The sequence below is a fragment of the Argentina silus genome, assembly GCF_951799395.1.
Source record: "Argentina silus genome assembly, chromosome: X".
Classification (NCBI taxonomy): Eukaryota; Metazoa; Chordata; class Actinopteri; order Argentiniformes; family Argentinidae; genus Argentina; species Argentina silus.
Window position 1 is genome coordinate 15,823,793 of NC_139653.1, and position 20,253 is coordinate 15,844,045.

Genomic DNA, 20,253 nt, shown 5'->3' on the forward strand with positions numbered 1-20,253 from the left:
GACTGCCACCAAGATCCAGATTCCACGACCTGACGACCCCAGCGAGGCGCAAAACCATGTTACTATTGCGTGTTACAAAAGAGACATGTTATAAAAGAGCCCGTGATTACGGCGGAGAAGCCTACAAGGGACGTTATCCAACTCCAACGAATACATCCCAGGGACGAATGCAATGGCCACAGCAACAACAATCACAGGGACCGGTGAACCCGAACAGGGGCCCGGAACGGGGGTTTTAGGGGTGCCCAGAGAATCTGAAAGGGGGGTGTCAGCTGGTAGTGTCTAAGCAGACAAAGAAGGATCCAAAAAATAAAGTTATAACTACAGAGAAGTCTGCAACCGAGAAAGGAAGAGACTGAATGTACCAACACCAGCAACATTTCATTCCTTCATCTCTCCCCTAGCTCTCATGCACACAGACACAACCGTACATCACATCACCTTGTGCCTCTTAAACCTGCAATCTTATTTCAACTGTAGATTGAGTTCTCAGCTGTAACAGGCAAACCAGCCAAAGAAAAAACACATAGCTAAATAGAAACAAAACTTTTACACAGATTTTATACTAAGTATATTTTGAAGACATAGAGACGCTATACACTCCAATAAAGTTAAGACGACACCTATCATGGCCTCCATCACGCAGTCGTCTGACCCTGAGATCCCAGACAACCACAAAGAGAGCTAGCTAGCTTTAGCTAGTGGTGACACCAACGGGATTGCGAGGGAGAAACATATTGGCAGCGTTTCGTACAAAGACAACAATACTCTCTCTTAAGCTCAATACCTTAAGGACTCCTGTCACAGATATGGCTGCAATAATAAAGGAAATTGTCAGCCGAAACAAAAGGAGATACCAGGAAGATGGGTTTGACTTGGACTTGACCTATATTTATCCGAATATAATTGCTATGGGCTTTCCTGCAGAAAGACTTGAGAGTGTCTACAGAAACAACATAGACGATGTAGTACGGTTTCTGGACTCAAAACACAAAAATCATTATAAGATATATAATCTTTGCGCCAAGCGACATTACGACACCGCAAAGTTTAACTGCAGAGTTGCACAGTACCCCTTTGAAGACCACAACCAGCCTCAGCTGGAGCTAATCAAGCCATTCTGTGGAGACCTGGACCAGTGGCTAAGTGAGGATGACCATCATGTGGCGGCCATCCACTGCAAGGCAGGGAAGGGCCTCACCGGCGTCATGATCTGCACTTATCTCCTCCACCGAGGGAAGTTCCTGGAGGCATAGGAAGCACTCGACTTCTACGGGGAAGTGCGGACAAGAGACAAGAAGGGAGTCACAATCCCAAGCCAGCGACGCTATGTCTACTACTACAGCTACTTTCTGAAGAACCAGCTAGAATACAAGCCCATCGCTCTGCTCTTCCACAAAATGGTGTTTGAGACGCTCCCCATGCTTAGTGGAGGCACCTGCAGGGACAGTACCGTTAAAAACAGGAGTGACCCGATTCCTCAGGCTTTCAAGAAAGGGAATTGGCATTGGGATCCGCAGTTTGTGGTTTATCAACTAAAAATCAAGATCCATACGTCCAACACAGTGCACACAAGGCGAGGGGACAAGCATATGTACTTTGAGTTCCCCCAGCCACTGCCTGTCTGTGGAGACATCAATGTGGAGTTCTTCCACAAGCAGAACAAGATGATGAAAAAGGACACAAAGCCTCTCAGAAAAAGTTGCAATATTGCCAGGAATGTGTAGTTCGTTTAGGACAATCCATAGCACACTGGACACTGTTGTGGCGATGAAGTTCCAACTTGGAAAAGGCGACGATTGCTAGCAGCACTGAAATAGTTTACGATAGTTAGCTACAATAGCTCTGACGAATCATTTGAGGAGTAACAAGTGTTGCCATTCAGAACTTTGCAATAGTGAGTGTTTCAAAGTTAAATCTAACTTTTATAAGTAAGCTATATGTTGCTCATCTTGAGACATAGAAGGAGGATACTTTGCGAAACTTAGCTAAACATATTTTGATTCACTTTTAACTGACTCCGCTCAGGAGCACGACTGAGATGGGGTAAGGAAACAGCCCATCACCAATCTACCAGGATGGCAGAACCAAGACTTGAGAATTCCCATCACCTGAAAACTTCAGATACCACATCAGGAGGGAACGGAACAATTTTTGAGCATCCCCCAGCCAACTGGAGCAGACAGACCAGGTGCAGTTCTTTTGGTGACACACGAAGTGGAGTTAAAGGAGACAATTACTCCCAAAGACTTGACCATGTTGCAAGAGGAAGCAAGTACACTAGATAAGAACTTGTGGCTTGTCAGAGGAGCGAGTCAGGATGCTACAGGCCTCTGGAGGAACAATGAGGGTTTGATAGTTGCACCTCCTAACTAGCTAGGACTGTTGATACATGACGCTCATGGGCTCGCCCATGTAGCGAGGGGGGAGGTGAGAAGGAAAATTACAAAAGAATACGGATTTTGGGCACCATACCTACTAGAACAAATTGACCATGTCATAGGTAGATGCACAATCTGTTTAAAAAACAATATTAGAAGAGGAGTATTAACTCCTCCAGGACACATCCCAACACCAAGTGGGCCAATGAAGGAACTAGTCCTCGACTACGTGAATATGATTCGCCCTGTAGGAGGCAAAAGATATTGTTGTTGTCGATAGATTTGTTGTCGATAGATTTAGCAGATGGGTAGAAGCATGCCCAACCAAAAGAAAAGATGCCCAGTCAGTTGCTAAATTTTTATGCCGTGAGGTGATACCACGCTGGGGAATTCCTGATCGAATTTCATCAGACAATGGCAAAGAATTTGTAGATAAGACGGTGAAACTTAACAACTCAAAAGTTAGGGATTAAACAACGCTTTGGTAGTCAGTACTAGAATTCCTCACAGATACAGTTACTGAGGAAATAGAGGAATTGGAGACAACAACAAAGCTAACCGGAAGTGGAAATGTCAATGGAGCTAACAACGTATAAAACACGATCAGAAAAATATCAAGAAGAGTTGACGAGTCCTAAGCCAGAGCCAGAATCTGTAACCGCGTATACAACTAACAGACAAGTGCAAACAACTTTAGAGTTTGAACCCACAGTGATAGAACAAGAATATACCACAGAGCCAGAGCCTGTCGACAAAGCTGAGATAGTGACCCCATTAGTTCAAGAAGAAATTGTTTCCACCATGAATGAGCCTACAATGTTTATGGTTGGACATGAAATTGGACCAACTCAGACAATGGAGATTAAAACTCAGAAGATGATGGAAACTACCACAATGGAGTCAGATGTAACACAAGAACTCACTATTGAGAAAAACCTCACAATTGATGAACAGATAACCAGGGAGGATATGGAAAAGAGGAGTGAGAAGGAGAAAGAAAAGGATTTTGAATGGATAAGAAAGGAGTTGGAGGCGATGAAGAAAGTCGAAGAGATGGAGAGGAAATAAATGAGAATGAAACAAGGTTAGCACAGGACTTAATTCAAGATCCACTGATGATACAAGCAAGAAGGAACCTCTGGTATCAATGGATGAAATACACTGGAGAGAATCATAGCAAAAAGACTGTTATATGTGCTCCAAAGCAAAAGAAAGCTCGTTAATAATCATGAATACCAAATTCAATTGGAAAAACTGTGGGGAGCTAAAAGCAGACTGGCTGAAGAGTGTGAAGGGCTCTGATGTTGCAGGAACAAGTTTGGGGATAAAGCCATTTCAAGCAATTGCCTTTGCCCCATTCTGCGAAGCAGAGTGCTTGCAGTTCCTTGGATCCAGAGAATACTATGACAACACTATAAAGAAGGACAGAAGAGTAGAGCACGCGGAGAAACTTGTGAAGACGGTGGGAGCCAAATGTGATGCTCTAGATGTACGAATAGATAGGAAATTAAAGACAATATCCCCTGGAACGGAGCTAACACTTGTGGGAAAATTTGAATGCTTTGAAAAAGTGGGAACTGTCGAAGTGGGTGTACTAGACAAAGAACTTTGTGAAAGTATATGGGATCTTTCGAACCTAACTATACTAGGAATGAGCACAAATGATGGAGATTGTGTGCCTTCAAAAATAGGAAAGACAGGGAAAATATCAGCAATCCTAAAGAAGGGGAAAAAAAGCTGGAATTCCTCCTAGCGTTTGCCCATACCACTATGCCACTCAAGCTGTAGCAGATCAATATTGGCTCTGTGATGGAGAACATCTACTGAACACCCTGCAGATAGGATGGAATGGGAGATGTGCTCGGGTGCAGGCGATCCAGCCTATCATTGTCATCCCAACAAAGGACTTGGAAGTCCAAGAACAATCTAAAGTTATGAGATCTCGGAGGGAATACAAGGAGGACAGACGCTTAGACAGTTTGGGAATTCCTAGAGGTATACCCAGTGAATACAAGGCTATAAATTCCGTAGCAATGGGATTTGCATCTTTCTTTCTTCCTTCAGCTGGAATAAATGTCAATACTGACTGGATAAACTACATCTACTATAACCAGCAAAGATTCATAAACTACACACATGATGCTTTAGGGTCTCTAGGAAGGCAGCTTGCAGCAACGAGTGAAATGGCTTGGCAAAACAGACAAGCACTGGATTTTCTATTGGCAGAAAAAGGAGGAGTATGCCACATGTTTGGAGAACAGTGCTGCACGTTCATCCCTAACAACACAGCAGCCGATGGACAATTCTCTATAGCCATGAGGAAGCTTAAACACCTGAGGGAGGAAGTTAAAGAGAATGCTGGATTTGGAAGCAAATGGACCTCCTGGATAGAGAACATGATGGGACAATGGGGAGCCTATTTCGCCAGAATAGGAGCCATCATGCTAGGCTGTGTGATTGTCTTAGCCCTCATAATCTGCTGTTGCATTCCAATCATAAGAGGACTAATCACACGAGGAATTGACAAGGCAATGAATACTCAGGCACTTCAAATGGCAGTTATGAAGGGAAGAAGAGAAGACCGTAAAGATTCAGGAATGCCTGATGACTATTATAGTCCTGAATTATATCCAAAACCTGGGTATCTGGATGACGATGACAGCGATGAGGAAGATGGAAGGGATTCTGAAGATTAAGTTGAACGATCCGAAGGCAAATCCTCATTTTGGATGAGGTGAAGTTCGAAGTTAGAGGCTTCGTGTTCAGCAAATCTCTGTCTTTCTCTATCTTTCTATTCTCTGTCTGTTACACAAACGAGGCAGTGGTAAAGACTGTCCTCATATGGGGGGTTATGTGCTAGTAACCTCTGACCCCCAGGTAAAGGTAAATCAAGCAACGAAGACCTGAAGAGAAGTATTTTCGTCATTCATTTATTACTCTGAAGTATTGTTATCACTCTTTATTATTCTTTGTTGAACGTATATGGGACTATGTATGTATCATAGAATAGTCTATACTTATGTATGTTTATGTCTATAGCAATTTATTTTAATCATATTAGCAAGGCTTGACTTAATGTACGAGTAGGTTTTTAATAGGACATTGAATAGACTGTCTATTGTTTAGAAACTGTTATTTGATAATTTCCACGGCTTAAGTTCACAATAATTTTTGTGGTTTACTTGTTATTTTTATATCCCTTTGAACCATGTTATACACAACTGCATGCAGTATGGTTAGAGTACGAGTTATACAATTTCTCTGTGTTGGGACTTTAATAAGTCCCAAAGGGGGGAATATGTAGTATATTTTGCTCTGACCAGAAGAAGGCCTAGTGGGTTAGGCCCTTGGAATGTTGCAGCATGCAGTTGACCTCTGTAGGTTGGGGGGATGGCAAAGAAGAGATAGAGGTGGGGGTAGTCTTAATTAGTTAAAGATGTGAACCACACCAAAAGGCACACCCTTATTTGGTGAAAACTGTAAACATCACCATCGTATAGGTTGAAAATGTTTAGGGTAACATGGACTTGGGAATTCCATGCCCAAATCTGGAAGACAAAGCAGGCTGTTTTGTATAAAAGACTGAACGGCTGGACTAGATAGGGGGGGACATTATTGACTGGACAGGAGCCCCCACATCTGGCCGTGGTATGTAATGATGAAGTTACGATTAATTAAAGACGATTAAACTGACTCATCCGGACCTCTGCAGCTTCCTTTCTTCATCTAAGTACATTTACTACAAAGGCCATAATACCATAATCTCCCTGCGAAATGAGGGAGACTAGTGAACATGCAGACCCCAGCTATTGGGATACAGCACCCTGCTCTGCCACAGAGTCAGACCTACCAGAGGGATCAAAGAGCTGAGATTAACTAGCAGCTGGTGGTTCAGTAGATTACCTTCACATGTCTTTGCTTGTAATGCTGTTCATACTGCCTCAGAGTACATACAGTAGGCTACTGCACAATGGAGAACATTGCCTATAAACACCTTCAAAAAGAGACATTCCAGAATATGATGTTTGCTTTAACATTCAGAGAAAATGGCTGCCATCTGTCAAGGGTTAATCAAAACGGAAATGATTGAGGACTGGCTGGCCTCTGAATTTATTATAATTTTCCATCTTAGAGCACTGAGGAAAGACTCCTCCCAAGTCTAATAAGGGTCATAATTAACACCAGCCACTTGGAACCAACTATAATAAGTTAATCATGGGATAGACCAGCTGAAATACAACATTAATGTATACCTTACAATAGGACATATAGACTGCTGCTGGAAATCATTGCTAACATATCACTTAATATTATTGTGTTATAAAAATGTCATAAAAAGAAGTGCCCACAAACTAAATCTGTATGTGTACTAAACTCTCTAATTGCAATCATTATGTTGACTATCATAGAATATTATGTCCTTAGCTATTTCCATGTATGAACATTCACACAAATTAAACTAGCACCAGTGTGGCTTAATCATTATCTTGTAGGTTTACTATGTTTCCTTATTTTCTACCCATTTATTTCATCAGTAAACATGCTGACTCGAACACTCCCATTCAACAGATCGAAATCAGACTTAAATCAAGGGTGAGACTCTGTCGACAGAACTGATTTATGTGTGCATGAAACAGGTCCCCTAACCGAGCTTTGGTTCATTTACAAAGCTCTGACTGTTTGAACGCTGTTTGGCACAACCACTACCTAAGCCAGTTCAGTAGTCAAAACACAGTTACGGATCTATTGCCCTGAAGTTTCTCGTTCTTTGTGAATTATTATCCAATTAATAATATGTAAAAAATAAGCTGGACATCAAATGTAAATGAACTCTATCTTGTACTGGTTCTGTACTGGGACCATCTCAAAAGGCTTACACATTCAAATTGTTGTGTTGTCCTCTTGTTCCAGGACAATCACTATGCTATTCCCTGTATAAAATATTTATGTAATCAGCTACTCCTTGCAAATTCAGATAAAGCAAGGAGTTATGTTTGGGTAAGCGTTGTATATGCTTCACCGCTCCATGCAGATTATTTGAAAGCAGGCCAACCTATACTTAAGTACTGAAAAGTAGGCTTATTTAGGGATGAATATATAACTTGCATATGGGCTACAGAAATGAAGTGGGCCGGGTATTTGTGCATCCAGATTGGGTTATGTTCACTCTGCAGTGTCTGGCCTCCTTATTGAACTAGCCTATTTTATCATTTTAATGTGTGGGTGATATCGGAGACGATGAACACACCTGCACAGACGCTTTGTTATTGCAATTCTATTCATGCAGCTTTAGCCAAGATAGGAAGGAAGGAAAGGGGGGGGGGGCAGGAATTACTGTACAATCTGTGGGGAGCTCGTATCATAACACTAACATAATGTGCATACACAAACAGTAGCTCTTTAAAAGGTGGAGGCACACCAGGTTAAGGCTGTAATATACTGTGCACACTGTACTTTGGCCAAAAAACATGATCTATGAAAAAGGATTTCATATATCCATATTTACACTGTTAATTTCTTTAGAAAAATCCATAATCCTTCATAGGGAGTATGAACATCAATTATTTCATTAACAAAATGCATGAAAACAAAGGGCATTTTTTATTCATGTTTTTATTCATAAATTCGTACAAAGTTATATGGAGAACAGCGATGAAATGGGCTAAATGTCTCCTGTAACAAGAGGGAGCAGTGACTATGTCATTGTTTCTTTTCATAACATTCGTTTAGGATGGCACAGCAGAATGCTGGGTAATCCTGCTCTCCCCTGGGTTGTGGTCTTTTTCTTTATAGTCCTGTGACACTTTAGTGAGACGCCCAGTTCCTCCATCATGGCACTAAAAGATACACTGTCAAAAAGAACAGAAATGCATTGGTGATATTGAATACATAAGAGCTGATTTATACTCTATTTATATACTTAAATGGGAATAACAACTTTAATAAATGTAGGGAAACATTATTTGTACTATGCTGATCTTCCATGAACTATCAGAGGCATAACAACGTTTCTGGTGTCTAATACACATTGTGGATCATGAACTAGATTCATTCAGTGTCAGATCTAGTATTGATTTGCATGTTAGCTAGTCCTTCTGAAGTCAAGGACAGTCCCTTTGATAGGCTCTGCCCCCAGGCTTTAGCTTTAAAATGTTATGTAAATTAAGAGACATACAAAGAGCAGACAAAACGAGTGCACACAAATGTTGTATCAGGCCTGCAGCATTCTCCAATTTGTGTGACGGCCCCACTACTGTAGTTCTAAGGACTTAAACCAAGGGTGTCTACGATGTGTCCTTAATCCAATCAATAATGATAACATTATTTACTGTGGTTGCTTGCAAGCAGCAGATTGGAGACTTACTGTCATACTGTATTGAGGATTAATTGTTTTATCAGCTTTACTGAGCCATGAAACAATATATGGAATGAAAAACTGAGGGCATGATTGCACATCTTCTTCTGCAAACTAATTAATAATTGGTAAATCAACCAAGTGAAAAATGTAATTTGTGTTCAACAAATGTAACAAAAAGCTGTAAAACCGTCATAAGGACTATATAATGCTTTCTTAATAATGATTTAACAGATGTCATTAACAGTCATGACAGCTGCTTATAACAAAATACCTAGTATATAACACAGACATAGTAGCAATAGCTAGCCAATTAGTTGCCCTAAATAATGTGTCATAAATGTAAACACCCTCTCTCATGACTGTCGGTCAAATAATTTGTATCTATTTTAGAGCAGGTTGACATAAAGTGTAGTCAACTTTGTTCTAAGGGCAGTAAGAATCTGATTTAAGGCGGACCACATCCGATTGTTTTCTAAAAGGTCAGTGGAAAGAGTTTAACAGACAACATTGAAACAACTGAGAATCTTGTAAATAAAACGTTACAAGTTGTATCATTTTTAAATCATTATTGTGTTACAGTAGTCAGACATGTGACAATATCTCTAAGAGGCAACTGCTCTCCAGACTTGAAACAAAGTATAATGTAGCAAGCTAGCAACGACATGCTAAGCTAATCATAGCAAGCTATCCAGTTATGCATTTAGCAACCTCTTAGCTACTCATGTTGAATTAAGATATAGATATATATAGCTAGCTAGGTGTCAAATATACAAGTAAGTCAGCTAACATTTGCTTTATTGAAATGTTAAGTTGAATAAGATACAGTACCAGTCAAACGTTTGGACACAAACTTGCCAAGAGTGTGCAAAGCTGTCATCAAAGCAAAAGGTGGCTACTTAGAAGAATTTAAATATAAAACATATTCTGGTTGTTTAACAATTTACTTTACTACATAATTCCATATGTGTTCCTTCATAGTTTTGATGTCTTCAATATTAATCTACAATGTAGAAAATAATTTTAAAAAAAATAAAGAAAAACCATTGAATGAGAAGGTGTGTCCAAACTTTTGACTGGTACTGTATATTAACTAAAAACGGGTATGGACAGTTATGCTGCTGCAGGGGCAGCAATGTAAAATGGTAAGCTGAACAGAGCTAGCTGGCTAGCAGATAGCTATCTCTTACTAATGCTGAGTCATAGAATAGAGCTAGCTTTTCATATAGCTTATTCAACTTAACAGTTAAATGAAGTCAATGTTAGCTGACTTACATGTACATTTGACACCTAACTACCTAGCTCTATTTCCTAATTCAAAATGAGACCAGTTGTATCCTAGATATATTGTCATATTGTCTGACTACTGTAAAACAATAATGATTTTAAAACTACAGCATGTCACTCAAAGTTTTATTTAAGAATTTGCATTTCAAACCTGTGTTCTCAGAAGTTGTACATCCGTTAAAGTCTGCCCATTGACTTTTTAGAAATCCACCGATTTCTATTCTATATCCACCGATTTGTTCTGCCCTAAACCATTCAGATTTTTTTCTGTCCTTAGAACAAAGTAGACTACATGTTAACCTGCCTATTTTGCAGGGGACAGAATAAGATTGTGGCAATATTCTGCACAGTAAAATGATAGCATGCCGTACAAGTGTTTTCTTGCTTCTCTGTGGTTGACATCTCTGTGGGATGTGCCATCAACTATGGAAAGCAATTATCTATAAGAGGAACTATCACTAAGCAGAGCACAGAAACATCTGCACTAGAGAAATACATATCACAAGCCCTCAGAAATGACTTCAGATCCTCTGGAAGGAGAAAGCTCTAAATCTATAGATAGAGTAGTTCCTGTTAGAATGAAAAGTGTGTGTGCGATTGGATTTCCATCCATTAAAAACACAAAAGGCCCATGCAGAACAACAACAGAGGGATGAAAACAATCAGTGAAGACAAAAATGAGAGGCAAAGGAAGTAATGTTCTCACATTAACTTTAGTCATTCAGAAACAATGGCAACATGACAAAACTTTTACATGCATTTTCATGAACGTCAAATAATAATACAAAAGCAAAAAATAAGTTTACACAATGAAAGCAACTGAACAAATCAAATCTTGAGGGATTTCTCATCCATAAACAATTGAAAAAACTCTCTCACATGCATTAACTCATTAAAAGATGATTTCATATAAATTAATGCATGCAATAGTGGTAAGAAGCAGTACTGTTATGCTGTACAAATACCTGGATGTACACTTGCAAATTGCAAAACAAAACAGTATATATAGTCATTGTTAATTGTAATCAACACACTATTATAAGAAACGGTGCATATTAGTGATACCGCTCACATTTTCATCACTTACCCATGGCATGACAAAAGGACACATTTTCACACAAAACATTGTTACAAAATTTGATTGTGAAAAACAGCAAGGCTAAGACAGTGAAGTGGTACATTTTCAAAAGCCAACAACTGTCTCTCATCATAAATAGAATAAAATAATAAATTGTATCATTGCCATTCCAAAAGAATAAATGTTTTCCTAAATCAAAACTACATAAAACACTACTCTACAATGAAGTAATTTGTATGACTGTTGCTCTGCAGTTGTTCACATTCAAACTTCTGTTTAACATGTCTTTGTTGGCCTGATGAAAGAGATGTCTTTTGAAAACAACAATCATAAAAGCAACTGTGTATTAGATCCATAACAGTCTTGGCATGACCTCCGACGTGTTAATACTTGTGGTGCCACTCACACTGACCCACACTCACCTCCTCAATGTCCAAGTTTTTCCTGGATTTGTAAATAAACTCTCCGATAGCTACAAAAACTGAGAGGACTAGTCCAGCAGCCAGCACAATGAAAATGCCTCCGATGTTCTCCACACCCAAGGCGCTGGCCTCTTTGCTGTCCTCTTCTGGACAGCCATTTCCTCTCCACCACTTCTCCTTCATCATGTGAAGCTTCCCCTCTTCCTGAAGCTGAAGGATGGCTATGGTCACCTTATCTCTGTAGGGGGAACCTGAACATGGAGGGAATCTGTATGAGAACACATTGATGCCTATTCAATACAACTGATGATATTGACGACATTTCAGTGATAACCGTTTTCACTGTTATGAAACATTGGATGATTTAAAAAACAATATACTTCTGAATGGCCATAGGACATTCATTTCTGTGTTCTTAGGGATATACCATCTTACCAATAGGAGTCCCCACACCATAGCCCTTGGAGTCTATCAAGCCTCCGATCTGTGTGAGGTTGCAGTTCCGTTGGCTGATATACTCAATGCTGGTAGATTCCATGAGAAGTGCATAATCTGTGGTGAGAACCCGCTGAATTCCCTCCCTGTTGTTCTTTACCAGGGCAGTGTTCTTCCTACTGCTCATAAATGCCCACATTTTCTCATAGGTGGAGATTTTAGATTTCTGTAGAAGGAGAAGGAGAATTTGATGGCAATTCAAATGATGATAAGTGATGACAACTGAGAAATATGTAGATGTTTCAATTCAAAATTATTTATATAAAGTGCATTATCAAGTAGGCCTACACAGTTGCTGGATATTGGATTAAATTTTGACAGCATTAGACACCGACATATTGGGAAGAATTTATATTGTTCACTTCCCCTTCTCTGACAGAGTTAACTTATTTCACTGTCAATGCTGTTCCAGCCTTGCAGACAAGACCGTGAAGTATTACTATAATACAGTGCCCTGCGTAAGTAATCGGACAGTGAAGCATTTGTTTTTATTTTAAGTTTGGATTTTAAATCAAACAAGTACTATGGGATTAAAGTAGAGATTCTCAGTTTTTATTTTATGGTATTTGTGTACATATTGGTTTCACCATTCATTCATTCCAACACTTTTTATGCATAGTCCCGTATTTTAAGGTACCCAAAAGTAATGGGTCAGATTTATCAAATGTCCAAATTAAGCCCTCATGTTTAGTATTTCGTCGACAATCCTTTGCATGCAACTTCCTGAAGTCTGCGACCCATTGACCCCACCAGACCTGAGTAATGCTCTGGTAATGCTCTGCCTGTACTGCAGCCATCTTCAGTTGTTGTTTGTTTTGTCGTTTTGCCTAAAATGTTAGCATCAGGAAATGAAATGCATGTTCAATTGGATTTAGATCTGAAGATTGACTTGGCCAGTCAAGATCTTTCCACCTTTTTGGCCCTGAAAAACTTCCTAGTTGCTTTGGCAGTACAGTATGTTTTGGGTCATTGTCTTACTGTATGATGAAGTGCCTTCCAATGAATTTGGAGCCATTTGCTTGCACTCAAGCAGACAAGATGTTTCTTTACATTTCAGAATACATTCTGCTGCTGCCGTCAGCAGTTAAAATCATCAATTAAGACAAGTTAGTAAATTCTAGTGGTATATGCCCAAACCTAATCCTCTTGCAATCACACTGGTATATAATAATATTAATCTTATCTGTCCACAATACCTTTTCTAGACCTCTGCAGGCTTTTTAGCAAACTGTAACCTGACCCTCCTTTTTGAGGATAACTAGTGGTTTGCACCTTGCAATGAAGCGTCTATGGCTGCGGATGGCGGATGGTAGTCTCTGACATATTCACGCCTACCTCCTGGAGAGTGTTCCTGATCTGTGGGACAGTTGATTTGGGTTTTTGATTAATTATGCTGAGCAGTCTTCGGTCATCCACTGTGGAAGTCTTCCTTAGCCTAGCAGCCCATTTGTGATTGCTGAGCTCACCAGTGCTTTTTAAAAAAAAAAAAAAGTGTTTTAAATTTTATTTAAATAAAAAATTTAAAGCCTAAGGTTTTGGCTATGTTTACGATTCTTCAGCCTAATAATTGCTTCCTTGACTTTCATTGACACCTCTTTGGTCCTCAAGTTGACAGACACCAATAGCAAACTCCAAAGGCAAATGCAAAGCCTAGAATCAATACTAGACATTGAGAGCTCTCTCATGCCTGCACAAATGATGTGACGGAACACACCTGACTTACCAGCAACACCTGTCAAGCAGTCCCGTTACTTGTGGGTACTCTAAAATAGGGGGCCTATACATAAAAAGTGTTGTCATTTCTGAATGGTGAAACTAATGTCACAAATACCATCAAATACAAGTCGAGAATCTGTACTCATAGTATCTCATAGTAATTGTTTGATTTAAAATCCCAACTTTTGCAGTGTAGAGCCCCCCCCCAAAAATGCTTAACTGTCCCGGTCCTTATGCAGGGCACTGTATTTGAGGATTAATGGTTCAAGGCAGTCTGCTGTGAAATCCGCAAAGCGAAACCAATTTTAGGGGTTGGGTGATGATCTTTTAGCATCTCGTCTCCATTGGAATACACTGTATGTACCTTTTCACTTCTATCATGTGGTACTATAGTGATGGGATCTGCTGACAGAATTTGAATTGGAGGTTTACCTTAAAAAATGTCATGGTAGAACCATCTCTCACAGCACCATACTCTATTTTTGTTTGCTTGGCCAAGTCATCTGCAGAGTCGATTGGTGAGTCCATTCTCTCAACAGTAAGAAAGGCAGCCAAGTTGGCAGTGTATGATGAGATTATTATCAACGTGAAGAACCACCATATTCCTCCAACAATTCTTGTGGAGAGAGCTTTAGGCATAAGCTCTGATCCTGTAATATCAAAAGCAATAACGATAACACAAGTTAGAAGAGAAAATGGGCAGCAATAGTAACCTGAGGAATTGACCCGGCCTTTAATGCGGTCTCTAACCTTACACACATTGGAACAAGACAGTTGGATTAATCAATTATTTGACTGAAAATTGTACCTTGCTGCATGAGGGCTCCAACTCCAAACCATACACTGTTTATCAAAGTGAAGTTGTTTTCCACAACATCTGAATCCGGGTTGCAGGGGTGAGGGTTGTACCACTCATAGGGTGTGAACCTGCAGACAAATAATAAGACAATTAAACAATACTGTAAGAGTGAAAACATGTTGAGTTAAGCACTATACAAAAACAGCAATTTAGCATTAAGGTTTGGGGGTTCAAAAAACCTTACTTCTCAATAAAGTCCAGTAAATTCTTATTGTAGTGACTAGCATTTTACATTTCCAAACACCAAACCAATAGTCTCCTCTCCCCTCTGATTAAGGCAGCCAGGCTTGTCACAAATTAGCATCTGTTCCCTTGGTCTTTTTGAGAGAAATACTCCTGGCTAAGTGGAAATAAATTACCAAACATCTGCATCTACAGTACAGCTTACCACCACGTAAATGCATTTCCCTTGGAGACATTCCTAAGTGGTCAATCTAATAGCAGTTAAAAATAGCCTTTTCAGCATATTTTAAACCAGTATAGTATATAAAAGCAAATAAAATCCCAGTCCAAAGATTTAAGTGGCCATTTACCTGGCAATGACAAATAGCACACAACTGACACCCAGACAGGCCAACAGCACATACATCCAGATATCAGGGGACAGTGGGTTGAGGAAGGAGAAAACTCCTGGATTGGTGCCATTGGGCTTGTGATACAGGATACTGATGCCCAGGGTCATGAAGGGCTTTGAAAAGTCTATGACTTTTTCCCTCACATAGGTGATGGTGAGAGGGGCCACAGCAAGATCAGCCACCTGTCACACAGCAAAGCCAAGAGATCAGATTAACAAAGGAACTACATAGATATGATGTACTACAGCCTATATCACTCACATTACTGTAAAAGTTAATTCATTTTCATTTATAATGGCCAGCTTCACAACAGTGACATGACTCACATGGTCAATGAGTTCTCGCACCATGCCGTTCCATTCCCCCTTATCGTTCTGAGCCCCGTACTTCCCGTCTGTCACCAGCTTCACTTCATATGCAAAGCCCAGGATGTTTGAGAGCTCTTTCAGCAAGTCCAGACAGTAGCCCTCAAATCGGTCATTGCCATACAATGGTTTATCTGATTTCTTGTACATGACATAAGGGTTTTCCTACGAGAGAGTTGATACAACATAGACATCAATGTATTTCATATGACCATTCCAGAGTACAACCAGCATACATGATGAACTTAATTACGTAATTTCCAATATCTTACCAGAATAGTAGTGACAATGAGTGTTCTATTGGCCATGGAGTCAGTAACATTTGTGGAAGAGTCCTTGTTGCTGTCAGTCAAATTAAGGCCTGAGTTGGAATTCCACACTCCAATCTATGAGGAATCAATCACAAGATCATTATCCTACCTCAGTGACTGTGGAAATATTTCATCAAATTGTGTGATGGATTAGCAAAGATGATGAGTTCCCAGTGTCATCTTTGTCCTAATCAAATTCATCTGAACAAAGTCAGTAATATCATTAAATTATGGTTTAGAAAATATGTGAACAAAACATTGAGGAGCTGTAAATATAGGGGTCGACTGAAGAAAAGAGGAAAAAACAAGGAAAGTCACATAATCCAACGTCTCAAATATCTTAAAAATGACTGGGGTCATACAGAAATGTTTGTCTGTCAATTTCTGATTTTCCAGTGCCTAAAAAGGAGTTTGTCTACTGAGCTGATACATTTCCTGAGGATAATAGTACAGAGGAACAACACCACAGAGGACAGAGGGTGGAGATAGGTTAAATAGTACAGGGGCAGGCCAACCACAGTACAAACCTTTTTCCACACTTTATTTAGGCGGCTATTGCCTCCGATTTTCTTGTAAAAAGGATAGAAAGATAGCATTTCAATTGATACAACATACACAGTGGAAAATACCACTACCCTAAAATACCACTACCCTAAAATACCACTACCTTTGGCATTTTCATTAACAGGTTCATTAACATAAACCCTCCTCTCATTAAGCTATCCAGAGTGATACTGTGACAATGTTTTGATGACATGTACCAACAATACACAGTGTACACAGTATAATACGGATGAAATGGCAACTCACCTTTTCCATGCCATCTTCCTTCAGACTGATGACGTCCAGGTCAAATTCTTTCCGTAAGCCATCTGTCTTGTTTACAATGATTTGCCCTGTCAAGCCATTCCACTGTGCCTGATGGGATAGTTATACAAGACACATTCATTCCTACATGTTTATCCCTCCTTACAGAGGTACACACATGAACTCTGTAGCATGGAAAAGAGGGAAGGCGAAATGGGGATAAATACCACCAGTGTAGAATGAATCTTAAAACATTTGAGTTGGTCTGACTGCATACTTACTCTATGGACATGTTTGCATTGGCACAATCAGAACAATTGACACTTCAAGTAATTGATTGGCTCACTTCACAGTAAGTGCTTTCAGTGTTTTATGACAATAACATTATAAAGAGTTGTGGCATATAGAGACCGTCTAGAGTCAAGAAAGGGGAATGGTGGGCAGTGATTTAAATTGGCCTGGCTCAGTTACAGTAGGAGATCTGTGGGTGGGCTTTTCCTGCTTCTGAGATGATACTGAAGTGGGTTCTGTTGTGGGTTCTGTTGAAGAACAGTACTCTTAAATCTCCATTACCCAAGGCTGACAGGGATGAGCTCCAGAGAGTCCCAGCCACACAGAGAAAAGAGGAGAAGAGCCATTGATCATCTTCCTCCACAAAAAATTAGGCTAGCTACAGTACCCATGGGCCAACTGCAACCAAACAATCTGATTTGCCGATTGGCTGAGTGCTTACATCTCGATAGTTAATCCAGGGATGCAGGGGATCACTGAGAGGACAACCAGTGATGACCATCAGTTGCGTGCAAAATATAATTAACTTGCAACAAAAAAGCTGCACAAATTTATCTGAGGAACAGCTAGTCTGTTAGATATTCGAGTGCAAGTTCGCTTTCATAGCAGATGGCGGAAAATGCTGTGTCTAAGGCACTCTTACCCCGACCATCTGAATTATCAACCAATCAGAAATCACAATTGAGGAATTAATCATTAATCTTTCAAGTTTGCAGGTAGGAATACGCATTTAGTAATACAATGTATTTTGTCCCAGATGTCAAATTAAATTTGCTTGAAAAATATGCTCAAGCATAACCCCCAAAAAACGTATGTCAAGACTTGCGAATGTCAAGACCTACAGACTTGCTTGTTGCTCCCCGGCATCTGACCATTGTATCTGACAACCGCACACCCACAAGCAACTTTATTAGCCATAAAGCATGTCTCACTCAATTCTGTAGCAGCATGGCAGGCAGGGAGAAAGTTCCAGTCCAGCTAGAATGTAGTTTGTTAGACAGCCAGTCATAGCGTAGCATTTAGGGTTAAGACATAAAAAAACTCATCCTCTCTCCATCAGGCATTAAGTCTCCATGCAGTTCTTGTACAGTCATGTTGTGAGCCTTTTCCTTGTGTGTGTGTTGTCCTCCCACCACTCTCTCTAGTCTATCCTCCCTCTGTTGTTGTACCCGATTGCATTCCTAATTCCAACAAAGCTGTTTCTATCCTACGCCCTCTGTTTTTTAGTGAAACTGTTGTTTACCCTATTGCATAGTATGTTACCTGCTAAGCCTGTCCACAACTGAGTAGAACAGTTGTACTGTAGCACCAGTTATCCCCATTATCACCATGTCAATGCCCCTCTGCCTCTAACCCTGTGGTCTCCTCTGTTTCTTCCACTAGCATACATTTGCTTGCCGACTGCCTCAGTTCAATCTACACAGTCCTGTGGCTTCCTTATTCCACCAAAACTGGAGTATCTAATAAGTAGATGAGCCCCAGGTGTATACTAATTGATGCTGTAGTTGCAGGAGGAATCTTGGTTGCAATTAGGATAATCTCTTTCACACCTGTATCTGATTTAATAAGAGACCAGCTTATGGTCATCCCATTCAGAATGTTAGTTGCAAACTGCCAGCGTACACATATAGTACAGATGACAATTCTTCAGTCACTGTCAGTGCAAGATATGAATTCTCCATTGTGAAAATGAATTGAATTGAATGGCTCAGCTTCACACACTTCACTCCTTCATTGCATCTTACATTAACTCGATTGTTTCATGTGCCCATCAGTAATGAAATGAAATATAAGCAGTGAGCTGTGAAATCAGGAGTAAGGGAAGAGGAAAAAGACATTCATAAACCTGACTAACCTCTTTGAACATGTTCATGAAGCGTGAGCCAAAGCGCCAGGGTTTGTGTCTGTGGCACTGAAGGGAACTGACGGTTATTTGGGAAGAACGCTGGGAGGCTGCCGCCACCATGTAGACGGCATCATACATCAGAGCTGCTTCAGTCTGGAAAACAAAAGTGATGAGTTGGCTACATCTCACAGAGGAACAAAGGCCTGTTCCATGTGTTCGTCACCTCACTACTGTAGACCTGACAATGTGACATAACTTACAGTGTCCCCATACTACTCTACAGGCCAAAGCAATAATCTAGAGGGAAGTTCTGAATCAGGTATATCCCTAGAAAATATTATAACTGTGGAATTATTATAACTGAAACAATCATAACTGTGATCTTAGATAAACATGGAATGATTAAAGCCAACTGACAGTCATCATGCCCTCCATCATTCCCGTCTCAGGCTTGGGCGGGGCCTGCTGGCGTTCCATGGACCACTTATCCACCACAGAGGCCACCAGGGGGTTGTCTATGTTGAGAAGGCGGAACCCTGTCATGTTGACACCGCTGTATCGGTAAGGCTCCAGGTCCAGTGCAAACAGGTCCTAAGAAGGAAGAATACAATTTAATACAACACAGGGCTCCAAAGTGTCAACACATAGTTCAATGAAATTACTTCAGTCGAAAATCCCTATATGAACAAGTCTACAGCAAACATGTTGTCGCCCACAAATAATGTAAGTACCAAAATGACAGTGCCCTCCAAAAGTATTGGAAAGAGGAAGCATTTTGTCTTCTTTTAGCTCTATACTTCAACAGTTTCAGATTGTTTCACCATTTAGAAATTACAACCCTTTTTATACATAGTCCCCCTATTTCAGGGCATCATCATGGGGGACAAAAATATGAGAACTTACTGGGAATTTTCAACCAAGCAAGTTCATGGTCTACATGTTTTGAAATACGCTTCAGTCAGTGTCAAGATGGAAATGATTATGTGAAAATGAAAAAAGAAAAAATGTTTTAAAAGAAAAAGAAAATAGGAATACACTTCAGAGCCCTATTCTATAAAATGATTCACTCACAGAGGGTACAAAGAGACTTGTCTTGAGGCTAAAAACTAATGTCTGCCGGTCCACTATGGACCCAGGGAACAAAGTTGTACCTAGGCCACATCAACATTCTGGCCATAAGCACTGGCTTAGTTTTGGAAACCAAACCATGGCTACTTCTGAATCATCATTCCAAGTGGTGACTGGGCCACATCCACATGCCAGCCAAGATGTGTCCTTTTCATGGTGATGATTGGGGCACCTGAACCGGTCCACTTCTGGCCCAGGGAACACACATTTTGGCCAAGGCTTGGCCTATTTATGGCAACTGCCTGGCTTAGTTATGGCAACCAAATCCAGCCCTGTTCCACTGAAATTGTGGTCAAGATCTGGCAAATGTACTGCATGCAGATCAGGCTGACTTATG

The 20,253-nt window shown here is 40.3% G+C and overlaps 1 protein-coding gene across 3 annotated transcripts in view; it reads right to left on the bottom strand.

Moving 5' to 3' along the window:
- Positions 1 to 10,800: 10,800 nt before the first annotated feature.
- Positions 10,801 to 20,253, bottom strand: part of LOC310822661 (glutamate receptor ionotropic, kainate 1) — a 28,379-nt gene continuing 18,926 nt past the window's right edge. The window contains exons 6-16 of one of the 3 annotated variants that reach the window (XM_083695095.1): positions 19,206 to 19,379; positions 18,798 to 18,941; positions 16,655 to 16,762; positions 16,372 to 16,413; positions 15,806 to 15,919; positions 15,495 to 15,698; positions 15,127 to 15,350; positions 14,543 to 14,661; positions 14,167 to 14,384; positions 11,959 to 12,184; positions 10,801 to 11,774 (exon numbers count right to left, since the gene is read on the bottom strand). In XM_083695095.1, coding sequence (XP_083551221.1) covers positions 11,485 to 11,774; positions 11,959 to 12,184; positions 14,167 to 14,384; positions 14,543 to 14,661; positions 15,127 to 15,350; positions 15,495 to 15,698; positions 15,806 to 15,919; positions 16,372 to 16,413; positions 16,655 to 16,762; positions 18,798 to 18,941; positions 19,206 to 19,379 — 1,863 coding nt within the window. In that variant the 3' untranslated portion in view covers positions 10,801 to 11,484. Of the gene's footprint in view, positions 11,775 to 11,958; positions 12,185 to 14,166; positions 14,385 to 14,542; positions 14,662 to 15,126; positions 15,351 to 15,494; positions 15,699 to 15,805; positions 15,920 to 16,371; positions 16,414 to 16,616; positions 16,763 to 18,797; positions 18,942 to 19,205; positions 19,380 to 20,253 lie in introns of all 3 variants that reach the window. The other 2 variants (XM_083695094.1, XM_083695096.1) reach the window with 2 other exon arrangements.